Below are 26,555 nucleotides of genomic sequence, written 5' to 3' on the forward strand. Positions count from 1 at the left end.
GGTCACACTGGCAAAACAGCTGATTTAATATTTAATAACAATAATATGTTTAAGCGAATCGAATGAAATGCTTAAGCGAATCGAATGAAATACTTAAAAGTCGTATTTAGCACTCTTTCAAGTAAATTTGTTAGAAGTTAAAGTCACCTGATTGTGTCACACCTGTGAAGTCTCTACCTAATACTTGAAAAGTATTTACATAGCTAAAATGTGGAATTTAAAGGATTCTGCCGCACATTTATATCGGCAATATGAGCTGGTCACCTGCATTAATATGTTCGAGCCATGGGAGAAGAAGCTAATCAGTAAGTGAGGTCATGATAACGTTTTTTCAAAATTATCACATTGTTCATGTATACGCAGATGGAATTTTCTTGTTGATGTTTGTGCTCTTGGTATTCTCGAGCTGCGTCTATTTGCCCAGCTATATGGACACGCTGATTGAGATTATAAGGCCAGCAGCTGGATCCAGTAAGGTGGATGATCTGACATATGTGCCGCAGAGAATCAGCAGCATGTAAGACATGGCCCACACCATAGGCTAGAATCGCCCCATACAGGAGAAATCGATATACATGTGTTATGCACATAGGACTTGCCCAATCGGAAGACAGATTATAAATGAATGAAAACATTTTGTGATTTACTTTAACTTGATTAAAATCTTTAAATATTTGAGTGTGCCAACGAATATTCGATTTGACCATTTCAACACTTCTCTGCGGTATTCCAGGCCCATAAATATTGCCTCTACGACACGTAGCGCTGAGAGATTGAAGAAGAGACTAATTAGACCACCGAAAGAGACTGAAAAGGGGAACAGTTAGTGGATAGCCAGTGATAGGTTCACTTCTTGCACTCACTCAACAAGTCCAGAAATGTTTTTGAAACCCGCCTCACATAGCGCTGCGTGGGCAGCTCCACGAGTGCCACGTGAATATCCGAGAAATCTTTCTCAGAATCCTGCTTGCTGCAAATAATATATATAGTTATACTGTTACATTCGTTTGATTAGTTCAAATCACTTACTCATCGGCTGTATTGTATATAATGTTGTACTCTGGCTCCTCGCAGGAGCTCATGCAGTCACAGGACTTGCGCTCAGCGACCAGTCTGTCATGGATGTCCGTCAGACAGATCAAGCCCTGGTAGTCGCACATGGGCAGCGAGTTCTTGCTGGGTACAGCCATAAAGTGGCTGGTGCAGTTGCAGTAGAGCAGCTGCAGGGTCACGGTGCACTCCACAATGCAGCCGGAGAAGCTGTAGAACTCGTAAATCCCAATGCGCTGCGCAGGGTGCTCGTGACTGTAGCGACAGCGTCGCTGCTCATAGTTCAGCTCCTCGACGCTCTCGTGATTGTAGACCTCGATGACGTTCAAAATGAGCTCCTTGTTGTTGCCCAGCAGGACTGTCTCACGTATCATGCCCTCGGAGAAGAGGTACGGCACATCGATGGGTGCATGTACGTTTACCTGAATGTCCGCCGTGGCCAGAAACTTGAGGTTGCCGGCTCCAGTCATGCGATTGTTCTTGAACTGCACCTGGGCTACTTTGCGCGCCTGGACCGAGTTGAAGGTGTAACAGACGCCGTACTCCGTGAGTATGGGCAGGAACTGATCGCAGCAGTCGAATATATTGTTAAGGTACTGGCACTCCACAATAAGCTCATGGCATTTGCTGCGAAACTGAAAGAGAAGTCTTTAAACAGAGAGAAAGCGAGAGCTTGCGCAGTTCTTGTATCCCACCACATCCAGCAGCTGTGTGAAGTTGTCTGGGCATTGCACCTTTTCGCACATCTCGCAGCTGGTGCAGATGCCTCTGAAGAAGGCAATTTCGCCGACAAAGTCATCGATGTGGAAGTCGTGCTCTATGCCAAAGAGCGAATCGCTCGTGTCCCAAATCTTTTCCGAGTTGTACAGCTCGCAAACGGTAATGGCCGGAAACGAAGTATTCCAATTGAGACTGTAAATGGGATTGTGTTAACTCTTTACATTATCCTCTGACATTTCAACTCACTAAATGGTATCCAAGTTGAAGGACACGGATGTGGCGAAGTAGCTCTCCACCAGAGACTTGGTCACGGGCACTATGAACGTCAGCGATATATAAAGTGTACCCAAATAGAGCGACCTATTTTGAAAATAGGTTATATTCATTTATTATATAATTGGTCTCAATACCAAACACATATATGTATATACTATATAATTTACCCCTTTAATGTCAGTGACAGAAAACTAATCCAGTGCATTGTCTGGGAAACGTTCGCTACCAAAGTCGAAACTGTTGTGAGCCACAGGCCAGCTTTTTGTTTTGATTTTTCGTATGTTTGACCACACGGCGCAATACAAAGGAAAAGTCTAGTTCAGATTAGATCTACGTATTGTTCCTAATTGAAATCAATTTAGCCCTTTGCCTTGTGAATTAGTGGGTATTTTACTTTTGTCACGAAATAAGTATTGTATTGAAGACTTCTAGGGGACGATAGAGTATACAGTATGTGATATATTCCTGTATAAAATCAGTTGATATAGTCTGAATTCTCTTTTTCTCTTTATGAGCAGAGGTCTTTATGAAAATGTTAGGAAATTTATAAACACATACATACATATGTATATAAATACGTACATATATATATATATATATATATATATATATTTATATATATATCAGCCAAATCAATGGGATCATATCTAAAGTTCAATTTTACTACTTTTTGTTTTGCTGAAAATTGAAAGTTTTTTGTATGAGATTTGAGGCGTATTTCTATAAAAGTATAAATTATTCCAGTTGCATTACCTATAACTCATATCAGACACAGTGCAGCTTTATCCAATCTAGATTGAGCTAGATTAGAGCTTTGTCTTAGCAGCCGCATATACAATTTCAATATGCACTGCAATTGAGCACTAGAAAATAAAAATTAATTTCCCAGGGCTTCCCCAACTATAATCGTATAGCTAACGTAATACTGTTAGAATTGTGAAATTTTTTACATTTCATTAAAGTGATTGCAATTATAACTAGACGCAATATTAAGTCGTTAAGATATACTTAGTTGACAATCAATGCATATCCAAGCAATCACTTAGGTGATTCAGTGCTATAAAATCCAATCTGAATCAGAATACGATTTCATATAGACGTGCTGCACGCTGGAAGTTATCAGGGAGGGCAACAGACTTGCGAGGTTAGTTGAGGGCGGGCTCCATTCCCGATACACACGATCGATATGAATCATGCAAGCTTACGATAATAGCACAATAAACTGTCTTCAGCGAGGTAGAGATTAAATCATAGTTAAATCGGGGATCTACCCTTGCGATATAAAATGGCAATAAATTTATTAGCACTGCGGTTAGTTGACCACAGAGAAATTTACAATTCTTCTTCACTATATGTATTCGTTGATCTAAGGTACTCAACAAAATAAACTAAGCAAATCAAATACAATAATTTTGTTTAAACTTGCTATGCTCTTGCCAGAATCTCAGTAATTGTATTTTATTGACTAAAGTTGCAAATCTATTTGCCCATAATAAATTTATTAATAATGGGCGTACATTATTTGCACTGGATTTTTCTGGTGATTCAAATTTCTCATAGTTCTAGATATGATCCAGTAATAATTATTATGGCGAATTCAGCTGAATAGCGGCCAGTAATGACGCCATTATAGTGTTTGCAATAACAAGCTGTTTAACATATTTGTTTGACCGGCATTTATATAGATAAGCAGTATTTGCATACATATTAACATATTTTATATATAAATCTAACCCATACTTATACTCGTTTACGATATGAAAAGAGATTATCTTTAATTAATTTTTTGAAAATATTATATCCTAACACATTTTTATTAACATGAAGCATCGATCATACATAAATCAAATGCTTAATTAGAGTCAAGAAATGACAAGCTTTTGGCTGAAGCTAAATATTTCTTGACCGCAGGGCGTTTATAGTCTAAGATAATACGCATAAGATATTCCAGATACGTATCATATAAGAAAGCTGAGGGGAATGAGTCATGCGTTCTGCAAGATTATCATTCTATATGCTACTGACAAGACAAAACATTTTAGCATTTAAACTTAAAATCCTCTGGCTTCCTGAAGAGGGCTCAATTTCCGCAACAAAGATAAAAAGTAACACGAAATATTTCATTTTCATTCTGCATTATATTTATATATGTATGTGTATATTGTAAAAGACTAACAGCTACGACCAATAATCTCAAAGTGTGACTATTGCAATGGCATTGAGAGCTAAGCTAACGAATAAATAATAATGAGTATAAGAGACGGCAACAGTTGGGCGTGTTCTTAATATACATTCTGTGTGATCCAGGGTAACATGTCCAGGACAGAGGCGAAAACGCCTGGCTGGTTCTCTCGCTTGCCGCAGCGAGCGCCGCCATAGGAGACGATGCCGTACTGGACATATCGCACCGTGTTCTTGAAAGAGTTGCGGAAGAAGAGTGGACCGCCCGAGTCGCCGCGGCAGGTGTGTAAGATGCCATCGCCAACAGCGCAGATGTGATTCTCGCTAACCGGAGCACCGGGATAGTAATTGCGGCAAACACTCAAGTCCTCCCGCCTAATCACCGCCTTGAGCAGCACTGAGGATGGGCGGTTGTCTTGGGTGCGACCCCAGCCCGAGATGAAGAAGCTCTGATCGTATGCTATATCCTGCGACTGGCGATCAATGGGCAGGCAGATGGGCTTGATGTGGGACTTGAACTGAACGGGCCGATCGAGTTTGATCAGGGCTATGTCATTGTTGATATTGTTATCGACGTAGTTGGGATGCACGCGTATGTCCTCGATGCCATACTCCTCGTAGGGTGGCAAACACTCCTTGCGCCGTCCGCCCAGAAATTGGCAATCCTCTTCCGTATCCAAATTGTGCTCGCCCATGCGCACTGCAATACTGTGGAGCAACGGTAAGTAAATTTGACAGCGTATGAACTATAAGACTTACGGTAAAGAGCTTTCCCTCACACAGTGCGCGGCGGTTAAGACAAAGCGATTGGTGATCAAGCTGCCGCCGCAAAGGAAAGGTCGTCCGAAAGTCTCGTACTTCAGCAGCACAATCCAAGGGAACTCGCCGATTTTCGTAATCTCTCCGCCGCTTAGCTTGGTGTTGGCCTTCTTGCCGCAATCCTTAATCGAGTTGAGCAGCTCCAAGCCACGTGAATCAATGCGTCGCAGACTGGCATTAGTTTGTCGCGTGCTCAATGGGGCTTTCGTTCTCGTTATAGAATCCCTATTGCCGTTACTAGCGCTCTGAGCAGTGATCCCAGACGTGTTGCGGCAGCACAAATGAATTGTCTATAGGGCAATTGAGTTAATTAGTACAGGTCAAGTTAGTTTATATTGTAATGGCCAATTACCGAATGCTTGTCCACATTGCACGCCATTCGCCTGATCTGGTTCTGTATCGAGCGTGGCACATTGCGGCCATATCTGTTCTGCACATCCAGCACGAATTGGCATTCCTGAAATGGGACGCAGTTGCCCAGTTCGCCATTGGGGGTGTAACATCTGTTGTCCGTCTCTGAAATAAAATCAAACGTTTGTTTCAGTGATGTGATAAGCTGGCCAGCCGACTCATAACTCGTTTAACTGGTTAGACTTAAACAAAGATCATATTTGTTCAGCTTTGTTCTGTCATATGACTCAGATAGCCGAACGCCTATTCAGATTACTTACGACTCAAGACCAGCGATGGCATGGCTAATAGTATTAGGCCAAAGCCGCCTATTAATAGTCGCATCCTTTACAAGTATCCAAGAAGAGTTCCGTAAGTAGCGTCAATCTATGCGATGGGTTGTTGATCTTTAGCTCGACTCGGACGCTAAACTGTGAATGAGCCGCGTCTCGACGTGTGCCAAGCTTTTGTACCTGGTGTTCGCGTGCTGTGTTAGCTGCTTATTAAAATGCATTCATGATAATTTATCCACCTCCGAGATCTTGTTGTTCTCAACTCGACAACAGGTTTGCAGCACGTGCTTACAACGCGAACTGATCATAGACTCGATATTACCCAGAATGTCAATCGGTTCCAAGTGGGATATGAGTGTCGTCTGGCAGTGGGCGAGTGGGTCAAGCGCTTAAATTCCAGGAAACCCCCAGTGAGCAAATACTCTCTCTCTCTCTCTCTCTTTCTCTCTCATTGTCACACTCTTTCTTTAGCTACGTTCTGAAAAAGTTTTTTTTCTTTTTAAAGATACATCCAGGTAACATGTTTTTTAATTGAGCTAAAATAACATATTTGTAGCTGTTTTCATAACTTCCCCAGATATTAATCTCCGCCCATGCAGCAGAGCGGCTGTCTAATTGCGCTGTTTTGGGTTCGTTCCCTAAACTTCTTTTCATTGCTTACTGGAAATTCCACAAATGGGAAGCCCGATAAAGTGGACAATATTTTATGTACTTTTTTGCTGTCAACTGAAACGCATTAGATACTTGAAATCCCCCAATGTTTGATCAACGAGATATATGAATATGTCTACAAACATATGAAAATGTAAATTTCTGACTGATACACTATATACATGGCTATAATAAAATACATATGTATGTATAAATAAATAGAATTGTGTGTACTTAAATGAACATACATTTTATTAATCTGTTTAAATTAAACTTATTCTCGTAGCCCTATTCTAACCACAATAAAATTACCAATCCTTGCACAAAAACATACATAAATGGGAGTTGAGAGTTTCCAGCTAGATTAAAGCTGTTCATTGAAACAATTAACTGACAATTAATATTTTACACGTGAGTAAGGCACTTAATTAATTATTGAATAGCCGATACGAAGGCATATTGATTGATAAAATAATTGCAATACTCGCTTGTAAAATAAGAATTCTATTGCATTGTTAATTAATAAATAATATGTGATAAATAATATGTGTATTTACTAATGCTATACCAAAATTAGGTCAAGACTACATATTGATAAGCAGAGCATTCACAAAACCCTCAAAATTATACTTTCTTTAATTGTGATAAGGCTAAGATAAGACTGCATCTTCGGTGCACAGACCTTAAGAAAGTACCTGAATCTGTATTGTTCGATTGTCTCAGTATAAAGATTTATATTGAAATTAAAATTTCGACACATTTTTGTCAATCTGCAGCAAATTTCTGTAAAATAAAAAAAAAGTATATATATTGTAGGATCTAAAAATTTTATTGATGATGTTTAATAATACATTCAAGCACTAAAGTCCATTTAAAATTTATGCCTGCAAATAGTGTTGGAAATTCACAAAAGTCAAGCGATCTATCAAAGACACAAACACTGCGCAGAGTGTTTTTAGTGAAGACACAAACCACAACAAGAGATGTTAGTTGGTTGAGGCAAAGCTACCCTATAATTTGTAAGCGACTCAACATGATATTCCTATTAATTAAATTTTAATATTATAATATAATATCAATTTAAATTTTTTATTTAATTAAATTCAAAAATAGTAATATTTTGACACGCTTATCCCTTTGAGGCAATATGTATTAAAATATATATTAAAATTAAAATGTGTTAAATAAAATTAAAACGTGAAAAAAAATCGTAAATAAAAACACTTTCAGAAGAAGATGCGCTCTTAATAAATCAAAAGAAATCTTCTTAATCCAATATAGTCTTCATCAAATATTTATTTTTTTACAGCCAAAGCCGTAATGGTTGAAATAGCAAGCATTGCTTTAACTTCTCCATTCAGCATATTAAACGATGCCCATTAATTTATAGACGTTTCTAATCTGCAAAGAAGTCAGCCGGCTGATCGAGTCCGCTTGGCGAGACAAACAAAAAATGGACTTATGTATTATTGACTGCAAAGCTGTAAAACCGGTAATCTCTAGCTCTACAAAGAAATCATTCTCGGCAAATAGTTGCTCACCGATTCAGCTGAGAGTGCGAGCAAAACTCACAGAGAGAAAGAGAGTGTGTGTGTGTGATAGAGAGAGAGAGACAGCGAGTGAGGCATACCTTAAGTTCGCAATGCAATCCACAGTGCTCGCGCCCTGCCTACCTGCGCACTGCACCTTCCAGCTGGTGGGGAGCAACAGGTACTCTCTACCTGAGACGGGCGCGAGCGAAGAGCGTAGAGCGTTAAGTCGTAGACAGGCAGACAGAAAAGACCACGTAGACCGCCGCTCGCGTTGCTGGAATTCATTCCACTGTGAGACGCCGTCGCGATCGCAAGTCTCGAGCGGACCGCAATTCTTTGAGTGCAGACAGCAAGCGAACACTGAGGCAGAGCTGTAAGAGGCAGCTGTAGCAGAAAGTAAACGACTTTTAGTTGAAACTCAGTTGCATTATCGACAGCCTATATAGCAGAGGTCTATGTAGGCGCAAGGGAGTGTGCGAAACGGAACCGCAAAACTCAGAATCCCATGACGCCATATTTGTTTTTTCAACCTGATTGAACGTGTGAGAAGTGTCCGTGAGTGAGTGCCAAAGAGAATCATCTCGGGGCGGAAACGAAACGATTCTGTGTGAAACGAGATTCGAAATTCATTTAAATAAGTGAAACAAAATCCAGCGAAAATTCTAAAACAAAAAACAACACACAAAAAAAGCAAACAACAACAACAAAAACCCCGTCTAGTTTTGTGAAGTGTTCGCGTGTGTTTTTCGCTGATATTATGGTCGGGAGAGTGTGTGTGTGTGATGTTGCATGTGTATGCGTGCTTTGTTAGTGAATGCGACTGGCTGTGTAAGAAATATCCGCTTACCTAAGCGCACAAATTCTCTCGCGACGGCTTAAGAACCACACTTGAATACACCACAAAGCACAAACACACACACACACGCACAAGCACGCACACACTGGTAGGCATACCTGTGTGTGTAGGTACGTGGCTAACATACATATAAAGCAAAACCAGAAAATCCACATTGCTCGGTCTCGGTGCGCGCCTACGTTGTCTACGTTGTCTACGCTACGTAAAGAACGCGCATAACGTAAGACATTTTGTTTTGTTATCGTCGCTGCTTCTGCTTCTGCTGCTGTGACAATGGGCGACTCCACGCCCATTTGCCGCTGCCGCGTGCTGTATCTGGGCAGCGCCGTGCCCCGCCAGAGCAAAGACGGCCTGCAGGGTATACAGGAGCCGCTGCGCAGCCTCTACCCGTCAGAGGGCGCTGTGGGCGCCAAGGGCATCGATAGCTGGCTGAGCGTCTGGTCGAATGGCATCCTGCTGGAGAATGTGGACGAGAATCTGAAGCAAATCACCCGCTTCTTTCCCATCGAATCGCTGCACTACTGCGCCGCGGTGCGCCAAGTGCTGATACCGGAGCGCGGCAATTCCAATCCGGAGCCAAAGTTTCTGCCGCTGGACTCCCCATTCGCACGCATGCCGCGCGCCCAGCACCCGCCCATCTTTGCAGCCATATTGCGTCGCACCACCGGCATCAAGGTGCTCGAGTGCCACGTCTTCATTTGCAAGCGCGAGGCGGCCGCGAATGCTCTAGTCAGATGCTGTTTCCATGCCTACGCTGACAACTCGTACGCTCGCCAGCTGGAGACGGGCAGCACTGTCGGCGGCGGCAGCAGCGTCTACGGCACGCTCAAGAGCGGCGCCGGCAGCAAATCGAATGGCGACCTCACCAGCGTCGGCCTGACCAATGGCCATGGCAACGGTCACCATCATCTGGCCGGGCAGGGCGGCTGGAGATCGCGTGCCGGCAGCACCACCACGCTCAACAGCCTGGGACGCACATCCAACGGACATGTGCTCAACGGCTCGGGCCTGGGCATGAATGGCGGCAGCACAGGCAGCGCCGCCGAGGGCTACACATCAGTCAAAAATTGTAAGTATATTATGGCATGCCACTCAACTGCAGCGCTCAAGTTTGTTGCCTAAGTCTTTCGTTTGGCCCCGCCCCTCCGCGAGTTGTCGCCAGCGCCAGTGCGCTTTGCAGTCAGCTAGCGCCTTGAGAACATTTTGCCCCATCTTTAGCAGCCATCAGATACAGCTAGTCGCTATAGGTACAGTTGGCTAAGTATAGCTGGCATGTCATCTAATTAGCTGCATGTGACCGGCACGAAACGTTAGAAAAGTCTGAGATACAAAAGCAACAATAAATAAAAACAAAAAACGCCAATTGCTTTGTCTCCCATCTTGGCTATGATCTCAGCAATCAGGTAGCTAATATGAGACAGCTTTGTATGCCCTTTCAGAGGGCCTAATAAATTGCTGATGAAACATGTTATGTATTCAATGAGATAGATGTGTTCATCTCTATATATATGGACTTTATAGGTCTATACAGAATTGTATTTGATATGATCTAAAGAGATATTACACAAATTTACTGAAACTCTTCAAGGTTTTCATTGCAACTGAATCTTATGGAAGTATTGATTGCGAATAAGCTTGCGAATTAAATTTGTCAAGACTATAAATGAGATATATTCATATATATGCAGAGTATAATATTTGTTCCTGTTGATTTGTTTATATAATTACTTGTTGTGCAATATCAATAAACAGAACTTAATTTTATATAAACAGCAATCAAATTGAAGGTAAATCGTTTATCATAAAAGTATTCACAAAAGATGAGCCTCACCTTGAAATACACATACACTCACAAACATACACTTACTGTCTAACAATATGTGCAAAGAAAATAAAGAAAGACAGCAAGAAAGAAAAAAATTCATTTAAACACGCCTCAGACATTGTTGAAAAATAGAAAATGTTGTCACAGCGTCGAAAGTATTTGGGTGCAGTACAGGTATTTTAATGTTTTTATTGTTTTTGTTTTCTTCTCTATCTTCTATTATTGACAATTTGTTCGTATGCACGTTTCTCAGAGTGCCAGACTGTCGGACTGTCGAACCGACTGATGACTGATGACTGATGGAGGGCTCGGCAAGTGGCAGACCTGAGCATTTAGTCGATGTTGCTGACGGTGTCTGGTAACAGAGAAACACTTACGGGCAGCCGCTAGAGCGTTGTCTTGCCGAGTTTTAAACACTTTCCACTTATTTAAATTTCGTCGAGGCACAGAAATCGCCGCTTTATGGCATTGCCTTCAGTTGTTGGCCTGGTCAACGACTGCCTTTGAAGTTGTTTGAAGTTGTCTCGGCTATAGCAAAGTTATGATAATTAGCATGTAAATTGCTAGACCTGAGGAAAGCAGCAGCAGCAGCAGCAGCAACAGCAGCAGCAGCAGCCGTTGCCACGTTAAATGTATTTCGAGCCGATCTCTACTCGAGCCATGCAAATTAGCCGCATTTTGCTTTCCACCTGCAAACTCCTCCCTGGTCAAATCTGAGCAGTCTACATGGTTAATAGATAGAAATGCGACCAATAAACCGAATCCGAATCCGAATCGAAGCACTTTCTAGCCCCACATTGGCTGTAAATACCACGAGTGGCTGCGAGAAAGGAAATTACACGATCTTTTGCCATCTCATTCAAACTAAATATGCAAATGGAATGACTCGCCTAATGCTCTACGCTAATTAATAGAGTTTATGCCGTGAGGCAGGCGCATAATTTTTATTTCTGCGGCATTCTCACAGACTCCACTCGGCCACAGTCAGCACAGTTGCTGTCATTTCCAAGTGCAATTGCAAAATACACTCACTCACACACTCACTCGCACACTCACTCACATACTCATTCACACACACTCACAAAGTAGCTGGGCAGGAACTGTGGTCGCGTGCAGATTAGCGGACGTCGGAGCCGCCAACACAAAACTTCAGATTCAAGTAGAGGTCGTGAGGGGGTTGCACACACACATAGATAAGGCTTACACACATGATCGTAAATATATATATTTATACGTTTCTATGTACTCACTGAGCACATAAATTGAGATGAACGCGTGAGAAAATTTTGGGTTAGGGTTTATTTTTGTTATGACTGTTTTCCATTCGCTTGGCTTTGACTTGGTCTTGGTCTTCAGTCGACTTGGTTATTGCCCTGCTAGCCACTTTCTTGCTTCAGCTGGTGGTGGGAAGACACACGCACACATATATGTAGCTATTCACATATGTATATATATATTTGAGGGCTTGCTGGGAAGTGTGAAATCGAGTGGAAGTAGAGCCAGACCCGTGACTAACTGAGCAAGAGCGGGGAAGGGGGGATTCTTAAATTTTGAGCGTGTGAGCAAGTGAAACTTTATTTAGATATGATAAAATCTGACACACACACACACACGTGCATGTGTAGATTTTCTATTAATTAACATTGTTAATTTGCTTGTAGACGACTGCAAGATTAAGGTCTTGCTGCCGCTCATTGTTGCTCTCGATGCGAATTGAGGCTGTGTGGCATCTGGCAAAGGAATCTCTGGCAGCTAGTTAATTGCTTTTCTCTCACTCTCGCATTTATTTTTTAATTAAATCAACTAATTTCAATTGCATTTTAATGGCTTGAAAGTGTGCTAAAGCGAGAGCTATAACTATTTGTTGTTGCTGCTGTTGTTGCTCAGTTTAAGTCAAGTTTATGCAGCGACCTCAGCTGCCAATTGTTGGCCAACTCAGTTTAACTCCAGCTCCATTGATAAACCAAGTGGCCCACAATTTGGCATCGCCTCCGTCCCCAGCCTCCAGCCTCCAGCCACCAGCGAGCAGCCTTCGATTGCTGGCCGCGCCTCTAGCATGTTGATTCAAGCAATTTGCAGGTGGCTTTGTCCACACATTTTGTGGTACCATTTAAATGGCAACGAGCGGCGACAGACAACGAACAACCAAGACATACCATAACGAAACAAGTTGCACATTGTTGGCGACCAGATTCCAGTTTCGGCAACGGCACAGTTAACCAAAATTTGACCTACATAGCGCTCGAGGGAAATATCTCGTTTTGGCTGGCCGTGATGCAATCAGCTAATGGAAATTCTATTAGGAAATCAGTTTTGAGCAGCAAAAGTTATATAGTTTTTAAATATTTCAAAAAAGAGCTATATACATATACATATACTATATATCAACATAGGAAACTAGTTGCTGATTGACGTGCAACAGCAACAGCAACAATAACAGGATGCCCACTTGACCATGACTGAAATATCGAACAGTGGTGGGCGCAGCGGCAAGAGAAGCGGCAACAGGTTTCGACTTCCGCTTGCAACGAGCGGCATCTCTAGGAGCGGCAGTGCAACATTTTAAGCTGCTATTACGAGCAGCGATCACAAGTGGCAGTTGCCGTTGTTGTTGTTGTTGCTGTTGCTGCATCGCTGTTGCAGTTGCATTATTATTATGCAAAGAAGCTGGCCTGAGATTGAGCGTGAAATATACCCATAGATAGTTTGGCAGATAGAGAGAGAGAGAGAGAGAGAGAGAGAGAGCGAGAGAGAGAGAGAGAGAGTGAGAGGAAGGGGAAGAGAGGAGCGAGTGGCAGGCACATTAACCGAAATCCAGTTGCAGTTGAATGACTTGGCTCTGTTGCATGTTGCAGTCATTCGGCAAACATTTCGCGTTGACTTGCAACATTTTTTCAAAGTTTGTTGTTGTTGTTGTTGTTGTGGTCAATCTTTGCTGTTGCCATGTTGAATTGCATTTAAGCATGGCTCGATTACACAAATTTGATTTTTTTTATTCGCAGTGATTGGACTAGCATAGAAAGGAGAGCAAAATAAAGCGAATTCCAGAGTTTGACCCACTTTGCATGCCAGCTATATCTCTCTTTCTATATACCGATTGTTACCTCTGCTGCCTCCCCCTCTCTATCTCTTTGATTTATCTTTAATCTGCTGTATTTGAATTGAGCGAAATTTTTTGTAATTAAGTTATTATATTCATGAGTAGCTCTTATAAAGTATGCGCTTGAATGTCATTACAGTTATTGTGAAATATATTATTATAGGCTTATCAATTAAAAGTGGATTAATAAGTCCTAAAATATATTTCGCTTTCTATAGAGTTTCTATCAAGTTATCTATGCATTCTTCTTAGTCTTTGTTTAGATTGTCTTTGCTCATGGAAATGATTTGTTAATTAGTTGACTTATCTCAATCTAGATTTTATAAGCTCCCCATTTATTCCAGTGTACTCACTCATATCTAGATCGTATCAGCTATTCCTCAAGTCACAGTGGAGTTTGCTGTGATTGCACTCACGCCAGCTGACAGATTTCTCCATGGAAAATAATGTCAAAAAATCTCTTCAATCTTTATTGTCTTATCTGGTGGGATGTGCCTGGCGACACACACTTGGCTCCAGACCCCAATCCATTTCAATTTTCGCCCAAGCATATATGAATAACTCACAATCTATGGGCTTGTAGGTGCTGCTTCGCTGTGCCATTAGTCACTCAGCTCTGGCAGCGCGACCTAGTGAAGCTCTGGCCGTGCAGCTGCAGCACGAGCTCGACTCAAGAGGCAAGAGGCAAGAGGCAGCGGGCAGCGGGAAGCAGACAGCGTACAGCGGAAAACGAAATGGCAAGCAAAGGCAACAAGCAAATTCCAAGCCACATTGCGACTCCATTTTGGCATCGAACAGAAACAAAAACAAAACTGAAATTCAAAGGCGCTATTTGGGCTTCTGGTACTCCCCTTTCCGCTCGGAATGTTTTAGCTGAATGGCAAATGCGCTTAAATGCCAACAGTTTGTTTTTTGGCCAACTTAAGATACATTGTGTTTAAGCGGAGTTCTCATTTCGTGGCATGAATTGCCTTCGATTGAAGCTCATTGCAATGACTCACCAGCTCCAGCTCCAGCTCCAGTCCAGCCCAGCCCAGCCCAAGCCCCAGCCGCAACGTGGAAATACAATTTTCACGCACGCATGCGCTGAGGCCACTCGCCACATTAAGTGAGAGTATTAATTTTACTTTTCGTGAATGGAGTGCGCTGTGGATAGCACTGCACATTGCTTATGACATAAGTGCAGAGAGAGAAGGAAAGAGTGAGAGAGAGAGAGAGAGAGAGAGAGGGAGAGGGAGAGAGGATGAGAAAGAAGAGGGGGCCTTCGGTTAGACTTGTTTAAAACAATTTCACGTAATTATTGCAGCTAGCGAAATGCGAAACAATTAAAAATTATAAATCAACTTCCACGCTCCAAACTCGAAATTAGCGTAAATTGCAACTGGAAGTGTAATTACCAGCTACAGCTTTGCATTTTTGCCAAGCATTACAAATCGAAGCCAACTAACTAGCCAGCTGCCCGGCATGGCTCGGTCCGGCCCGGCTGATACATTGCTCAGCAATTTGATTGACTTCCGCAAAGCGTTTACGCAGATTATGCTCTGCGGCGAGGTAAAAGCCTCAAATGGATTGCTTAAACACCAAATCAAAGCAAAATTTCACCAGATCAAACACAGGCACGTTGATATATAATTATAATAAGGAAGTTCTTAAATGGTTCCAGTCAGATTAGCCTCAGATCTTAGATATATTTGGAGTCTGTGAAAGTTTTTATTCACCTATATTTGTATAAGCCATTTATCAATATGACTCTGTTGAAATAATTATGGATTCCTTTGCCTTGAATCGTGACGGAAACTTCAGCTTTGAATGCTGCCCGAAACAATTAAGAAGAACATTTTCAACACTTTCAATTCGTATGGAGAATGATAAATGAAGTCTTAGATGTAGTGCGAGCGACCCGCTGAAACTGAAATATAATTTCAGTAAAAACCACTTAAGTTCACTTTCGAATATCGAGCTCAGAAATGAAAGTTGCCAAGATATGGATCCATATACAAAACGGGGCAGAGCCAAATGCCAGAATTTATGTGAAAATTGGCGAAATGGGCCCTCTTGGACATTTCGTATATATGCGATATAATGCATTTGACATTTGGGCATGTGAAAAGCTTGCTAATTAAGAAACAACCACTGAAACGGAGCGTTTCCCACAATGTCTGCAGCCTGTTCCGCTCAAACAATACGATTTTTATGCAGAGTTTTTCAACTAGCCGGCGAGCTACCCGGGAGGGCGTACACAGTGCCCAAAAAGTTCGCTCTCATTTTCAACGTCAGTCAGTCGAGCACGTTGGCCGCGTCTCGGCGGGGGTCAATAGACCCCAACGCGACCGGAGATTTCTCATGCCAGCAGCAGCAGCAACAACAGCAGCGACGACAAAGCAGCAAAAGAGCCAAAGAGCTGCAAAGCCACAACAGAATAGCAAAAAGTAAAAGAAAGAGCGGAGGAACCAAACCAAATTATGGCATGGCTAAGAAGCGAAGCTACAAAAGCAGACACTAACAACAAATGAATATACGAATAAAAACTAGAAAGAACAGTTATTATTGAGATCACGAATTGCTAATACTCTTCATAACAAAGCACACCCGAGTTTGAGGCAAACAATTTGTTTAATAAATATTTCAGTTTTTATTGCTGACACAGATTTATACTAAAGGCACAGATAGTCTCGGGTTAAGTTCGAGCATTTTAAATTTACATACTCTAGTATGAGTTATACTAATTTTATTAAATATATTTGGATGCATATTAGTTATAAACAGTCTTCCACTCTACATATTTAACTTGTTCATAATAATCCAAAGTTATAGAAAATATTCGTATATCCCCATATTTTGTAGTCGATAATGCTCGCTGGCAGAGTATACTGAAAAACTGACTCGTCGCTTTATTGTCGTCTGCCGGATTGGGCGGTGACTGCGACTGCGACGGCGACGGCGACTGCGACTGGGGCTGGGCTGGTTTTTTGTTTTTTGCTTTTTTGTGGCAGGAAGCTAGGGCGAAGGGGGCGCAGCGCTGGCTGGCGGCAGGTGTGTAGCCGCCGCGCTCAAGTTATTAAATTACCGTTATTTATTACAAAACCGTTTGCCGTTGCCAGTGCTGCGATTGCTGCCATGGCCCAAATGCGCTGCAGAACCGCGCCAACCTTCATCGGCTGCGACAAAAGGCGACGCTCAACTCGATAGTAACGGCATCGCGAATTTCTATGTATGTGTGTGTGTGTGTGTGTGTGTGTGTGTGTGGCTAGTATATTTATAGATACACATAAGTATATCTGTAACTGTCGAACATATTCGCATTGCCTAACTGACCAAGTCACACACACACATATACACGTGTACGTAGTACGTGCGAAGGGAACACTTAAGAGTCGTCAAAGTCGAATCGAAGCGCATTCAATTGCCTCACAATCGATTCATTTGAATGCGACCGCCGTGGCTGTTGCTGTTGCTGTTGCCGTTGCCATCGACTCTTGACGGTCTTGGCCTATATTCATTTGAATTTGTTTTTTGGATTAGACGCGCTCGGCTAATTTCCAGCATTTTGGCTAATGGAAATGCCATTGCCCGAGCCCAGCGCTCGCCACTTGGCGCGTGAATCAGCGCTTTAGCCTCAACTGCCCGACTCGGCGCGTAATGTGAGACAAGTGCGGACCCCGCCCAGCTGTGGCCCCCTCTGGGACATTAATAGTTGGCTGGACAGCATCCATTGGCCGCGAAGGTCAACCAGCTATCGAGTGAAACCCAAGAGCTGCATTCAGATCACCCAGTCGATTGCATGATATCAAATACGTCCAAACTCGTTCTTAGCTTGGAGTTGTTTCTTTTTTTATTTATTTTTTTTTTTTTATTATTTATTTAGAAATTGTAAGTTAAGAGTTGTTATTTTGCGTCTTACCCAAATCATTAATTTTGAAATTAATTCACAATCTTTTGTGAACTTTTATGCAATTGATTGTGGATAAACTCTTTAAGAATTGATCTTTGATGTGTTGAAGAAAATTTTTATTCATTTGTTTTATAATACTAAATTACCTATGGAAAGAAGTTATAGTTCTCTGCCTAGCATGTGTGTCTTATTTTGAGAGTAGCTCAGCAATTTGGTCAACCAATCAGAAAAGTCTGTTCTGAGTTCCTCACGATGAACTCTTAAGTTTTAGAGCAACCCATAGACACTTGATGGAGTATTTAATTATTCAACCGTACTAAGACTCCTTCAACTTCTTCACTCAATTGCAGTTTATGGTAGCAGCGCTGACCTGAACGTCACCGTGGATGATGGCGACGCATCTGTGTACAATGGCGATGAGAACCACAAGGTGTGGAGCGGCTCACAGGATCAGCTGGACAGCATTGGCGCCGCGGAGAGTCCCTATGAGCTGTATGCCGGCAACACGTCCACGCTGGGCAGGCCGCTGCGCGCTCGTCAGATCAGCACGCCCATCGATGTGCCACCGCCGCCAGTCAAGGAGGAGCGCAAGACGAAGCGCGAGAAGAAGTCCTCGAAGTCGAGCGGCAGCCAGAGCTTGTCGGGCACACTGATCAGACCAAAGCCCATGCATCCGGCGACGGCGATGCATCGCACACAAGTGCATGCCGGACCGGGACCAGGTCCCGGCTCTGCCAGCGTCATCTATGGCCCCATCTCCGGGCCGCACGCTGCGCGCCAATATCACACAATTAGTCATCGCGGCTTTCCGCCCGGTCCGCCGCCGCATCACGCGCATGCACATGCACATGCGCATGCACAGGCACAGGCGCATGCGCAGCACATGATGCAGATGCAGCATGCACAGCATATGGCCGGCCTACCGCCGCTGCAGATACCCATGATGCTGCCGCAGCAGTATGCGACGCTGCAGCCGTCGCGCTCCACCAGCAAAAAGAAGAAGAAGGATAAGAAGAACGGCGGCGTCGGCATGCCCGTAGGCATGCCCATTGTGCCGCCCATCTACGCCTACCAGCAGGCAATGGGCGGGGTGCCGCCGCCGCCGATTGCGCAGTCAATGATCGGCGAGCCGCGTCCCTTGAGCATGTCCAGCCGCAAGATGGCCGCCTCCATGGGCAACGGCCTGGATGACTCGGGCAACTCGGGCGCCGAATCGCCGTCGCCAGGCGGCACGGGCATCTATCGCCGCAAGGGTCACCTGAACGAGCGTGCCTTTAGCTACTCCATACGCCAGGAGCATCGCAGTCGCAGCCACGGCTCGCTGGCCAGCCTACAGTTCAATCCACCGGACATGAAGAAGGAGCGCGAGATTGCCCAAATGGTGGCCGGCCTGGACCTCAGCGACGGCGAGCGCCGCCAAGTGGCCCCCGGTCCGGCCACGCTGCAGCGCAAGCAGTCTGCCATGACGAACGGAGCAGCGGGTCCAGCGCATCCACACGCTCATCCACATCAGCCGCATGCGATATACGGCCCACTGGGCCCCGCAAGTAGCTTCGGCAAGCCGCGCAGATAAGCAGCCAAGCCAGGCAGTCTACACCCGACAAGGACTAGAAGTACTACATATATATATATATACATATATATATACGTACGATCATATATATACATATATAGAGTTACACAACATTTTAGCGATGCTGGTCAACTTAGAAATGGAATCGAATCAACAGTTAAACAAAAGAGCGACCAAGCTGTACTGCAGCAATAGACTTCAGATAGGATTGGGTAACCAAATTTCGAAGCGAATATCGTTTACGATATCGCAATCAAAATCAATTATCAACAATGAATATGTGTGCCTTACTAGGTTTATACTTTAAGTATATATATATATATAAATATAATGAAAACTAAAACAAGAAAAGAGAGAAAAAAACATTTATTGAGAAACCTTTCCGATGAAAGCAAAGACAACAAATAACCGGTTATAATACATAATGTAGAATAATATAATAATAAATAAATCACACTTGAGAGCTGAAGAAAAACTTCTGTTTCCGAGATTTGCGAGCACAAATGTAAAATATCTTCACGAACGAGCTAGTTGAAAGCGTTTACACTTAGCTATAGACACATACACAGACACAGACACGGACACATACACACATGCATATATAAATATATATACCTACTTATAATACTGTTTTTTCAATCTGTCCATATTAGCATGTTAAAGCGCAGATGTAATAGATATGCCTAATCATAAATACAGACAAAAATATATAGATATATGTGTACAATAAATATAATAAAATGTTAAAGAAACGCTTCTTTTATTTCGTACATCGATGGAGAGCTGGCCCAAACTCGATTTCCACTATAAGCCAAGTTCTATTTTTATCAAATTCGACTATGGCTGCACACCTTCGACTCAATCAATTAGCATGCGTGGAGCACAACATGAATAAATATCAGCTATTTGCATACATAGATGCATATGTATGTATAAGTATAGGCATATGTGTGTGTATGTGTATAGGTATATGCATATATCAGTCAGTCAGTTTAACTGATTGGCACAGCGGGTGTTCTTGTAGAGGGGGAACCACAAAATGCCGTGAGTGAAGCCTAGAGACAGCCGCCATACACTGCGAAAAATATTTATGTAAATCTAATAAATTTCTGCTGATTTAAGACTACTTACTTATGAACTGTATAATTATATACAGTAAAGCTTAAATAGAAATCGTATCATTTATTTTTTTGGATATTTCGAGTCAAGTGCATGTCCCTGAATATTGAAAACATTCTTAAAAACTCAAGGTCAAACTAGTCTCTCTGTCGCATGCAGTACATATGTGTGTATATCTGGTCGAAATAATATATTTCCTATAGCTATAACTAGAGCAAATAAAATTAGTTTGCATTTCAGTAAAAGTATATACATATATTGCCTGCATTTTGAGCAGTGTATGTGGGTGAAGTCAGACACCCACCAGCAGAAATACAGAATATTACTTCAGCCTATGCTTAGATCTATAATATATACATATTTGTATGGCTAGAGTCTAGGCAATGCATATGGGCTGTCACACAATGGAATTTGCATGCAAATTCTTGGCATGTCGCTGACTGCAGATTTCATATTTGCATATGGCATGCCAGAGGCCGAGGCACGGGCTGGGGCTTGGGAGGGCCTCGTGTCAAACACTAATGTTCAAACACAAATTGTTCGAATATTTTGTTAACAATCGACTCAAGTAAAACAAGCGAAAGTTGCAGCGAGCATACTTTATGTGCATATTCGAATTTTGAGTGATGAAATCGTTCGACACTGTTGAGAATTTCGGCAGAGAAACAGAGAAACAGAGGCAGAGCAAGAGAAGAGAAGCAGAGTGAGAGAGAGTGAGAGAGGGATGGAGCCGCAAGCGAATCCAATTCCGATTTCACTTCCAGTTTTTGAGTCGACGCTACTTACTTATAATGCCGAAAGCAAAGATCATCGCAATTCAAGCTCAACTTTAACTTCCACTTGGCAAGGGGGGCAGCATGTGTGAGCTGTATATTAAGAGATACAAGATACGAACACAGATGCCGATACGGATACACACACGCACATACACATACAGAGAGGCAGGCAGATGCGGTGCTGCAGGTGAACAGGTTAATTCCCAAGCATTTATAAGCACACAAAAGGCCAAAAGCGAATTGCATCAGTGTCCTCGTTTATACATTATATATCTTTTATTTTGGCCACAATAATTGAGCTGGGCTGGGCTCTATGGCCCGTATTACCTGCACCAATAGCCATTTACTTTTATGCGCGTATTACCTAATTGCCGCCAGGCGCGAAGCATATATTTTTCCAGCCGTTTAACGTATAAATCAAAATTGGCAGTTCCAGTTTTCAGTTTGCTGTTTTCGGTTTTATATTTTCTGCTTTCAGGAGTTATATGTCTGCCCCTCGCATTGCGTAAGAGATTTTCAATTAAAAGCGCAGACGGAGCCGCTCGCCGGGAGGACAGGGCATCCCTCGGGCTGGCCGGCGGCTGTGTGTATCTGTGTGTGTGTGTCAGCGGCACAGCCGTCGCGTCGTTAGCTTTATGGAAATTCCACGTTTATGCAACGAGAAAATGCGGCAAGAAAATGTTTTCCATTTCCAGTTTTACTGGAATACCAACGCCGACTTGGGCAGCTGGTCAAGCAGGCAAATCGCTGAGCGCACATGCCACACCATAAGCTGTCTCCAATGCATCTCGATTATGGCCGGCCCACCCGAGGGCCACCATAAATTAGGGGAAATGGATGGCGCAGCCTGCCACAGGAAACCCATTTTCCCATTTATCTAATTGTAAATGCAGGTGATGCTAACTAAACTGATTGTGCTGCTAACCAAGTCATATCAGGCGGATGAATTCGCTTTATGTATCTCACGTACAGAACACAGAATGCTAAGCTAAAAACTGGCAGACCACAAAAAGCAGATGCGATAGGGCGGGCTATTTGGCTAGAGGTGAAGAAAGAGCTAATCAACTTAGTACGCCAGCGAACAGATAAAGCTCATTTGGCTGCATATATACGATTTCATATTACATCAACCGAAGTTGTCTAAGAAGCACACATACTTTTTAATGATATGCATATACATACATACATATATAGATATAGATATACATATATATACATAGGTGTTTAGGTGACAAGAGCGCATAAACCCGATCCGCAGAGCCGCTCCGCTGAATTGCGTGAACAGCAATCGAGACCTCGAAACACCTGCAAGCAGCAAGAAGTTGTCGTTGGCGCTGTGGCCGTCACAACAGCACCACAGCACCACAGAGCACCACCACCGATGTGGACAGTGGCCAGTGGACAGCGGTGTCCAAGATGAGCCGGCTGTGTGGCTCACAAAGTTTTGTCTTGTGGATTTTGTCTTGTTTCTAATGCGCGTCTCTTGCCACAGGCTTTTGTTATGCTCACATTTTATTTGTGTCTTGTGTTATTTTTTTGCACTCTCTGAGACTGGTTGTGGACTGTGTATGTATTTATAGATGTGTGTGTAGTGTGTGTGTTTGTCCAAGTCTACAAACCGTTGCATTGGGCTGCGACTGCGGCTATGGATTGCGGTTTGTTTATTGATAAACTCGTAGATACTTTTCTCTATAGCTGTTAATTTGGTCTTTTATGTACCACTATATACTAGTATGTGTGTGTGTGTGTGTGTGTGTGTATTGGTGTGTGTCTACCATTCGATTGAATCTTTGGAATGCGGACAATCCGGTCAGCAAATGGCATTCTTTTAACACAAACACAAATGCAGAGCCAAACGGCTCAATGCGGTCAATCGGAGGGAGTAGGCACTTGACACGCCATCGTCTCTCTCTCTCCCTCTCTTCCTCTCTCTCTCTCTCTCTGCAGAGCTCTACGGCTGGCTGGTTCAGGCTCAGTCGGCACACATTTAATTAAACCTGTCATCAATGAACCCACCAAAAAAGGGGCGAGCAGTCGTGTCACACACCTTCAACAACTTTGTAATTGATCTGTTCGAAAATCGTCTGCATCGCTGGCCCTTGAAATTTGATTTTATATTTATATTTGTATTTATTAATGTCTGTTGAGAGTTAAGAGGTCGATTCTTGAATGAAATGAGGGATGGATGTGTTCACCTTGGCTCACTAAATTCTTGACAAAATGCAACTTCAATTTAGGGTCAATAAAACATAATAAATGTTTATTTAATCTCTCAATTTCCTATTTACGTTGTCTCTAAGGTCACATGCTTAATAAGTGTAGTCATAGTAGTTTTAGTTTTAGTTATGCTTTAGAGAATGTATTAAATGAATAAATAAATTATATAAAACTATGTATTATATAAAAGTTTTATAATTTTTTAACTTCTCTTTGAATACGTTGTTCTGTGCCTCATCTGAGCATTATCTATTCACCAGGCTAAAATAATGTTTTCCTTCAATTCACTCTCTTCTTCTTCTTGAGCCATCTAACTGCATTAAAATTCAATAATATTTCAGGTAGCGTAGGATTTGCTCTCTTTATTCAATCACGTCAATCAGCTGTCAAATGATGAAGTAGCGGCTTCACTTAGGGCGTTGCGAGTAGCCGCGGAATATTAAATAGTAGAAATATTGCTCCGAAGGACTCCAGAGAGAGAGAGTTGGCTATAAAAGCCAATGTGCCTGGCTGGGAATTGGCATTGAGTCAGCGACAGGACAATTGTAAAGATGTTGCCCTACAAGAGTCCCGGGCGCTGTTCGGGTGCGCTCATCCTGGTTGTGCTCGCAGTCTACTTGCTACTGAGCCTGCCCTCTCCCTCGCACGCTGAGAGCCTGGACTCGCTCAAGGAGGAGCAGCAGAGGCGCAATATGGAACCCAAGTTGGAGTCGGACAGCGACACGCTCAACGTCAATGGAGCTGGCACTGCTCGTACGCACTTTGGCCACAACAACAGGCGCAACCAAAGATCCATTGGCTACGGGCCAAGGTTTTTTCCTATCTCTCACTCCAAAATTCCCATCGAACTGGAGCTGCTGGTGAACAACGAGGAGGCTGAGCGACCAAAGAGATTCGACGACTACGGCCACATGAGGTTTGGCAAGCGGGGCAACGATGAGCAGTTTGATGACTACGGCCACATGCGATTCGGACGATAAAAACTATGCACGGATGCGGGGATAGGGGAGTGATAGGCTTTTGTAAATAGTACAAACTCATGCTAACCACTGCTAACATAACAATGGCTTAAAAACAATTCAAGTTAATAAAGAGATTCAGCATTCCATAAAGGAGTAAATTTATCAATTTTTTTATTTTTATTAATTTTGAGGTGAAAAAGTTTAATATTTTTATTCCTTGCGCAGGAAAGTAGGCATTAGTTTAAATTCAGACTCTTAATCATGTGCACCCTATGCCATTTACATGTGTCACACTCCATATATTTTATCCGCTTGCATCACAAAACTTATTTAAAGTGTAACATATGTTTAGGCTGCATTGAAAATGCCATCGAATGTGGTTTTCTGCACAGTTGGCAAAGCAGTTACGCACTGCTTGAGATTCTGTTAGCACTCAGAAGCTGTCTGCTACACTATGTCACAGAACACGCAATTGATTATTTGAATCTTATCAACTTATGATTTTTTCTACTATATATATAATATTGTACAAACGTTGTATTTCTATCGTTGAGTTAGTGTAAGTACAAAATAATGCAACATTATGTCATCCAACCACCCATTGAGAGAAAGCTGCAGTCTGCATATATATATATTCGTAACAGCCAGTTCTTAACCGACAGCCTACATATGTATGTACATATGTATAAATGTTTGCTTTGTCGCATGCCTCCAATCGTTATCAGTGCCCGTGAAAACTTAGAAAAATTGGAAATATATGCAGAGTCACGTATAACCGATTCATTAAAACATACGCTTCCTGTCTGTATTTATACATATTTTCAAGAGCACAGTTTTAATGTCACTGCCATGGGCCAAAAGTTGTATGTTATCAATTAAACAATCAACAAAGCAGACAGTTTTATAGCTGCCATTGGAATTGTCACAATATTGTAGTTTGTAGTCTATTGGACAGCAAGCTTCTCTTTTGTTTTAAATATATATCGTTTTATTTATACATATCTTATTTATACGTATAATTAAAAGCATTTTATAGATTTTGTAGAAACAAGAAAATTTTCATTAAATTTGAATAAGGTAAAGTATTTTTAGATTCAAAGCCTTAGAAGAGTATCCCAATTTGCAATCAAAAGAAATTAGACCAAATTAATGGAGTTATTCAAATGAATAAGGTGCTGACCCAATTAGAAACAAGGCAGACCTGTATACGAAATCTGCTTGCCGAGAGTTCTTCTTGTTTGCTCATCCTCCCAATAAAGTATTCCATGCTGCCGCCTTGGTCGACTGACACAATTCCCTGGAACGGCAAAACGAAAGAACGAAACAAAGAGCCAACCAGGAGCTGGGACTGCAACATCAAAGACCGTCACTCGCTTGGAACTGCAGCCGCCAAAGATTCTGACAGCAGCATTCTTAAAGATTGACCCATTTCGAGCCGAGTGCGAGTGCGAGAGCGCGTGCAGAACCTGTTTTCATTCAGGTGGCCGTTTGTATTGATGAAGTTAGCTAGTCCGGGCCAGGCATATATTAATATGACCAGGCCGCCTTGAGCTCCAAGCGCGTCTGTCTAACGGTTCACTCAAATATTGGTCAAATACTCGTACACTGACTGGGACGAGCCCAAATGAGCACACAAGAAAATTTGGGGCAATACCCACGCAGGTTTAACCACTTTTTGGCTGCGACTGCGTTGATCGAGATCGTTGGTCAAGGCAGACAGGTCCGGACAGGTATGGACTCCAAGTAGGAAAAGGAAGGGAACAGCAATGGGCATAGGTGTCGCTGCAGGAACTCAAACTGAAATCCAAATATCTGCAAGTGTTGACATTAAATATTTAAATGCGGGCTATTTGTGTCTTAATTATGGGCTTACCGCTGTCGACGCCGACATAAGATTTGGCTAATCCGCATCAGCTGGCGCTAACAGCCGCCAAGCGTCAGTTGAGCGCCTCCAGCGACTGGGCAAATGCGTGACGAGATTACGAGCAGTCTGCACATAACCCGAAGCCACGACCGAGTCTGAAAACTTGACATGGAGCTGGCGCTTTGGCCGTCTCTGGACGGTGCTCTGGACTCAACTCAACCGAATTGCACTCGAGCTGTTAGTCTCGTTATTGGCTTCACGCGCTTCGGTTGCTGTTTCGGTTGCAGTTTCCATGGCAGCCAATTTCGTTTGCCCAAAGAGCTAACCGAGTTGAGAGTCTGCTCTGCTCAGCAAGATCAGTGTGTATTCAAGAAGAACCTTAACTAGACTACAAAATCGTGTTTGACGAAATTCAATAAATGCATAATTGTTCATGAACTTGAGCACTGAAGATGGATA

General features: G+C 42.7%; 5 protein-coding genes across 5 annotated transcripts; 3 read left to right on the forward strand and 2 right to left on the reverse strand.

Moving 5' to 3' along the window:
* LOC6574881 (serine palmitoyltransferase small subunit B) lies at positions 1–691 on the forward strand. Its single transcript, XM_002000873.4, has 2 exons — positions 1–305; positions 364–691. The coding sequence occupies exons 1-2, from the start codon at positions 209–211 to the stop codon at positions 519–521; spliced, it is 255 nt and encodes an 84-aa protein (XP_002000909.1). The 5' UTR covers positions 1–208; the 3' UTR covers positions 522–691.
* On the reverse strand, positions 643–2,274 carry LOC6574882 (pickpocket protein 11). Its single transcript, XM_002000874.3, has 6 exons — positions 2,214–2,274; positions 2,017–2,130; positions 1,746–1,962; positions 1,030–1,685; positions 864–970; positions 643–807 (listed from the first exon to the last, which is right to left on the reverse strand). Exons 1-6 carry the CDS (start codon positions 2,249–2,251, stop codon positions 644–646), a joined length of 1,296 nt encoding a protein of 431 aa, XP_002000910.1. The 5' UTR covers positions 2,252–2,274; the 3' UTR covers position 643.
* Positions 2,275–4,164: 1,890 nt separating this feature from the next.
* Positions 4,165–5,887, reverse strand: LOC6574883 (serine protease grass). Its single transcript, XM_002000875.4, has 4 exons — positions 5,718–5,887; positions 5,399–5,562; positions 4,987–5,336; positions 4,165–4,935 (listed from the first exon to the last, which is right to left on the reverse strand). The coding sequence occupies exons 1-4, from the start codon at positions 5,779–5,781 to the stop codon at positions 4,329–4,331; spliced, it is 1,185 nt and encodes a 394-aa protein (XP_002000911.2). The 5' UTR covers positions 5,782–5,887; the 3' UTR covers positions 4,165–4,328.
* Positions 5,888–8,186: 2,299 nt separating this feature from the next.
* On the forward strand, positions 8,187–19,910 carry LOC6574884. The gene is made up of 2 exons (XM_002000876.3): positions 8,187–9,837; positions 17,936–19,910. The coding sequence occupies exons 1-2, from the start codon at positions 9,042–9,044 to the stop codon at positions 19,156–19,158; spliced, it is 2,019 nt and encodes a 672-aa protein (XP_002000912.1). The 5' UTR covers positions 8,187–9,041; the 3' UTR covers positions 19,159–19,910.
* A 3,872-nt stretch (positions 19,911–23,782) lies between these two features.
* LOC6574885 (drosulfakinins) lies at positions 23,783–24,394 on the forward strand. The gene has a single exon (XM_002000877.4). It carries the CDS (start codon positions 23,822–23,824, stop codon positions 24,248–24,250), a length of 429 nt encoding a protein of 142 aa, XP_002000913.1. The 5' UTR covers positions 23,783–23,821; the 3' UTR covers positions 24,251–24,394.
* Positions 24,395–26,555: the final 2,161 nt, after the last annotated feature.

Source organism: Drosophila mojavensis, unplaced genomic scaffold (assembly GCF_018153725.1).
Source record: "Drosophila mojavensis isolate 15081-1352.22 unplaced genomic scaffold, ASM1815372v1 contig_231, whole genome shotgun sequence".
NCBI classification, from domain to species: Eukaryota; Metazoa; Arthropoda; class Insecta; order Diptera; family Drosophilidae; genus Drosophila; species Drosophila mojavensis.

What these genes read in the sequence shown, in the direction of transcription:
- LOC6574882 (XM_002000874.3), bottom strand. Translation starts at nt 2,251, where the DNA reads ATGCACTGGATTAGTTTTCTGTCACTGACATTAAAGGG. An exon ending in CTGTCACTGACATTAAAGGG is followed by an intron (nt 2,131 to 2,213) that starts GTAAATTATATA and finishes TTTTCAAAATAG; the next exon opens with GTCGCTCTATTTGGGTACAC. An exon ending in AACATTTCTGGACTTGTTGA is followed by an intron (nt 808 to 863) that starts GTGAGTGCAAGA and finishes TCCCCTTTTCAG; the next exon opens with TCTCTTTCGGTGGTCTAATT.
- LOC6574883 (XM_002000875.4), bottom strand. Translation starts at nt 5,781, where the DNA reads ATGCGACTATTAATAGGCGGCTTTGGCCTAATACTATTAGCCATGCCA. An exon ending in GCCATCGCTGGTCTTGAGTC is followed by an intron (nt 5,563 to 5,717) that starts GTAAGTAATCTG and finishes ATTTTATTTCAG; the next exon opens with AGACGGACAACAGATGTTAC. An exon ending in GTGAGGGAAAGCTCTTTACC is followed by an intron (nt 4,936 to 4,986) that starts GTAAGTCTTATA and finishes GTTGCTCCACAG; the next exon opens with TATTGCAGTGCGCATGGGCG.
- LOC6574881 (XM_002000873.4), top strand. Translation starts at nt 209, where the DNA reads ATGTGGAATTTAAAGGATTCTGCCGCACATTTATATCGGCAATATGAG. An exon ending in ATGGGAGAAGAAGCTAATCA is followed by an intron (nt 306 to 363) that starts GTAAGTGAGGTC and finishes ATGTATACGCAG; the next exon opens with ATGGAATTTTCTTGTTGATG.
- LOC6574884 (XM_002000876.3), top strand. Translation starts at nt 9,042, where the DNA reads ATGGGCGACTCCACGCCCATTTGCCGCTGCCGCGTGCTGTATCTGGGC. An exon ending in CTACACATCAGTCAAAAATT is followed by an intron (nt 9,838 to 17,935) that starts GTAAGTATATTA and finishes ACTCAATTGCAG; the next exon opens with TTTATGGTAGCAGCGCTGAC.
- LOC6574885 (XM_002000877.4), top strand. Translation starts at nt 23,822, where the DNA reads ATGTTGCCCTACAAGAGTCCCGGGCGCTGTTCGGGTGCGCTCATCCTG.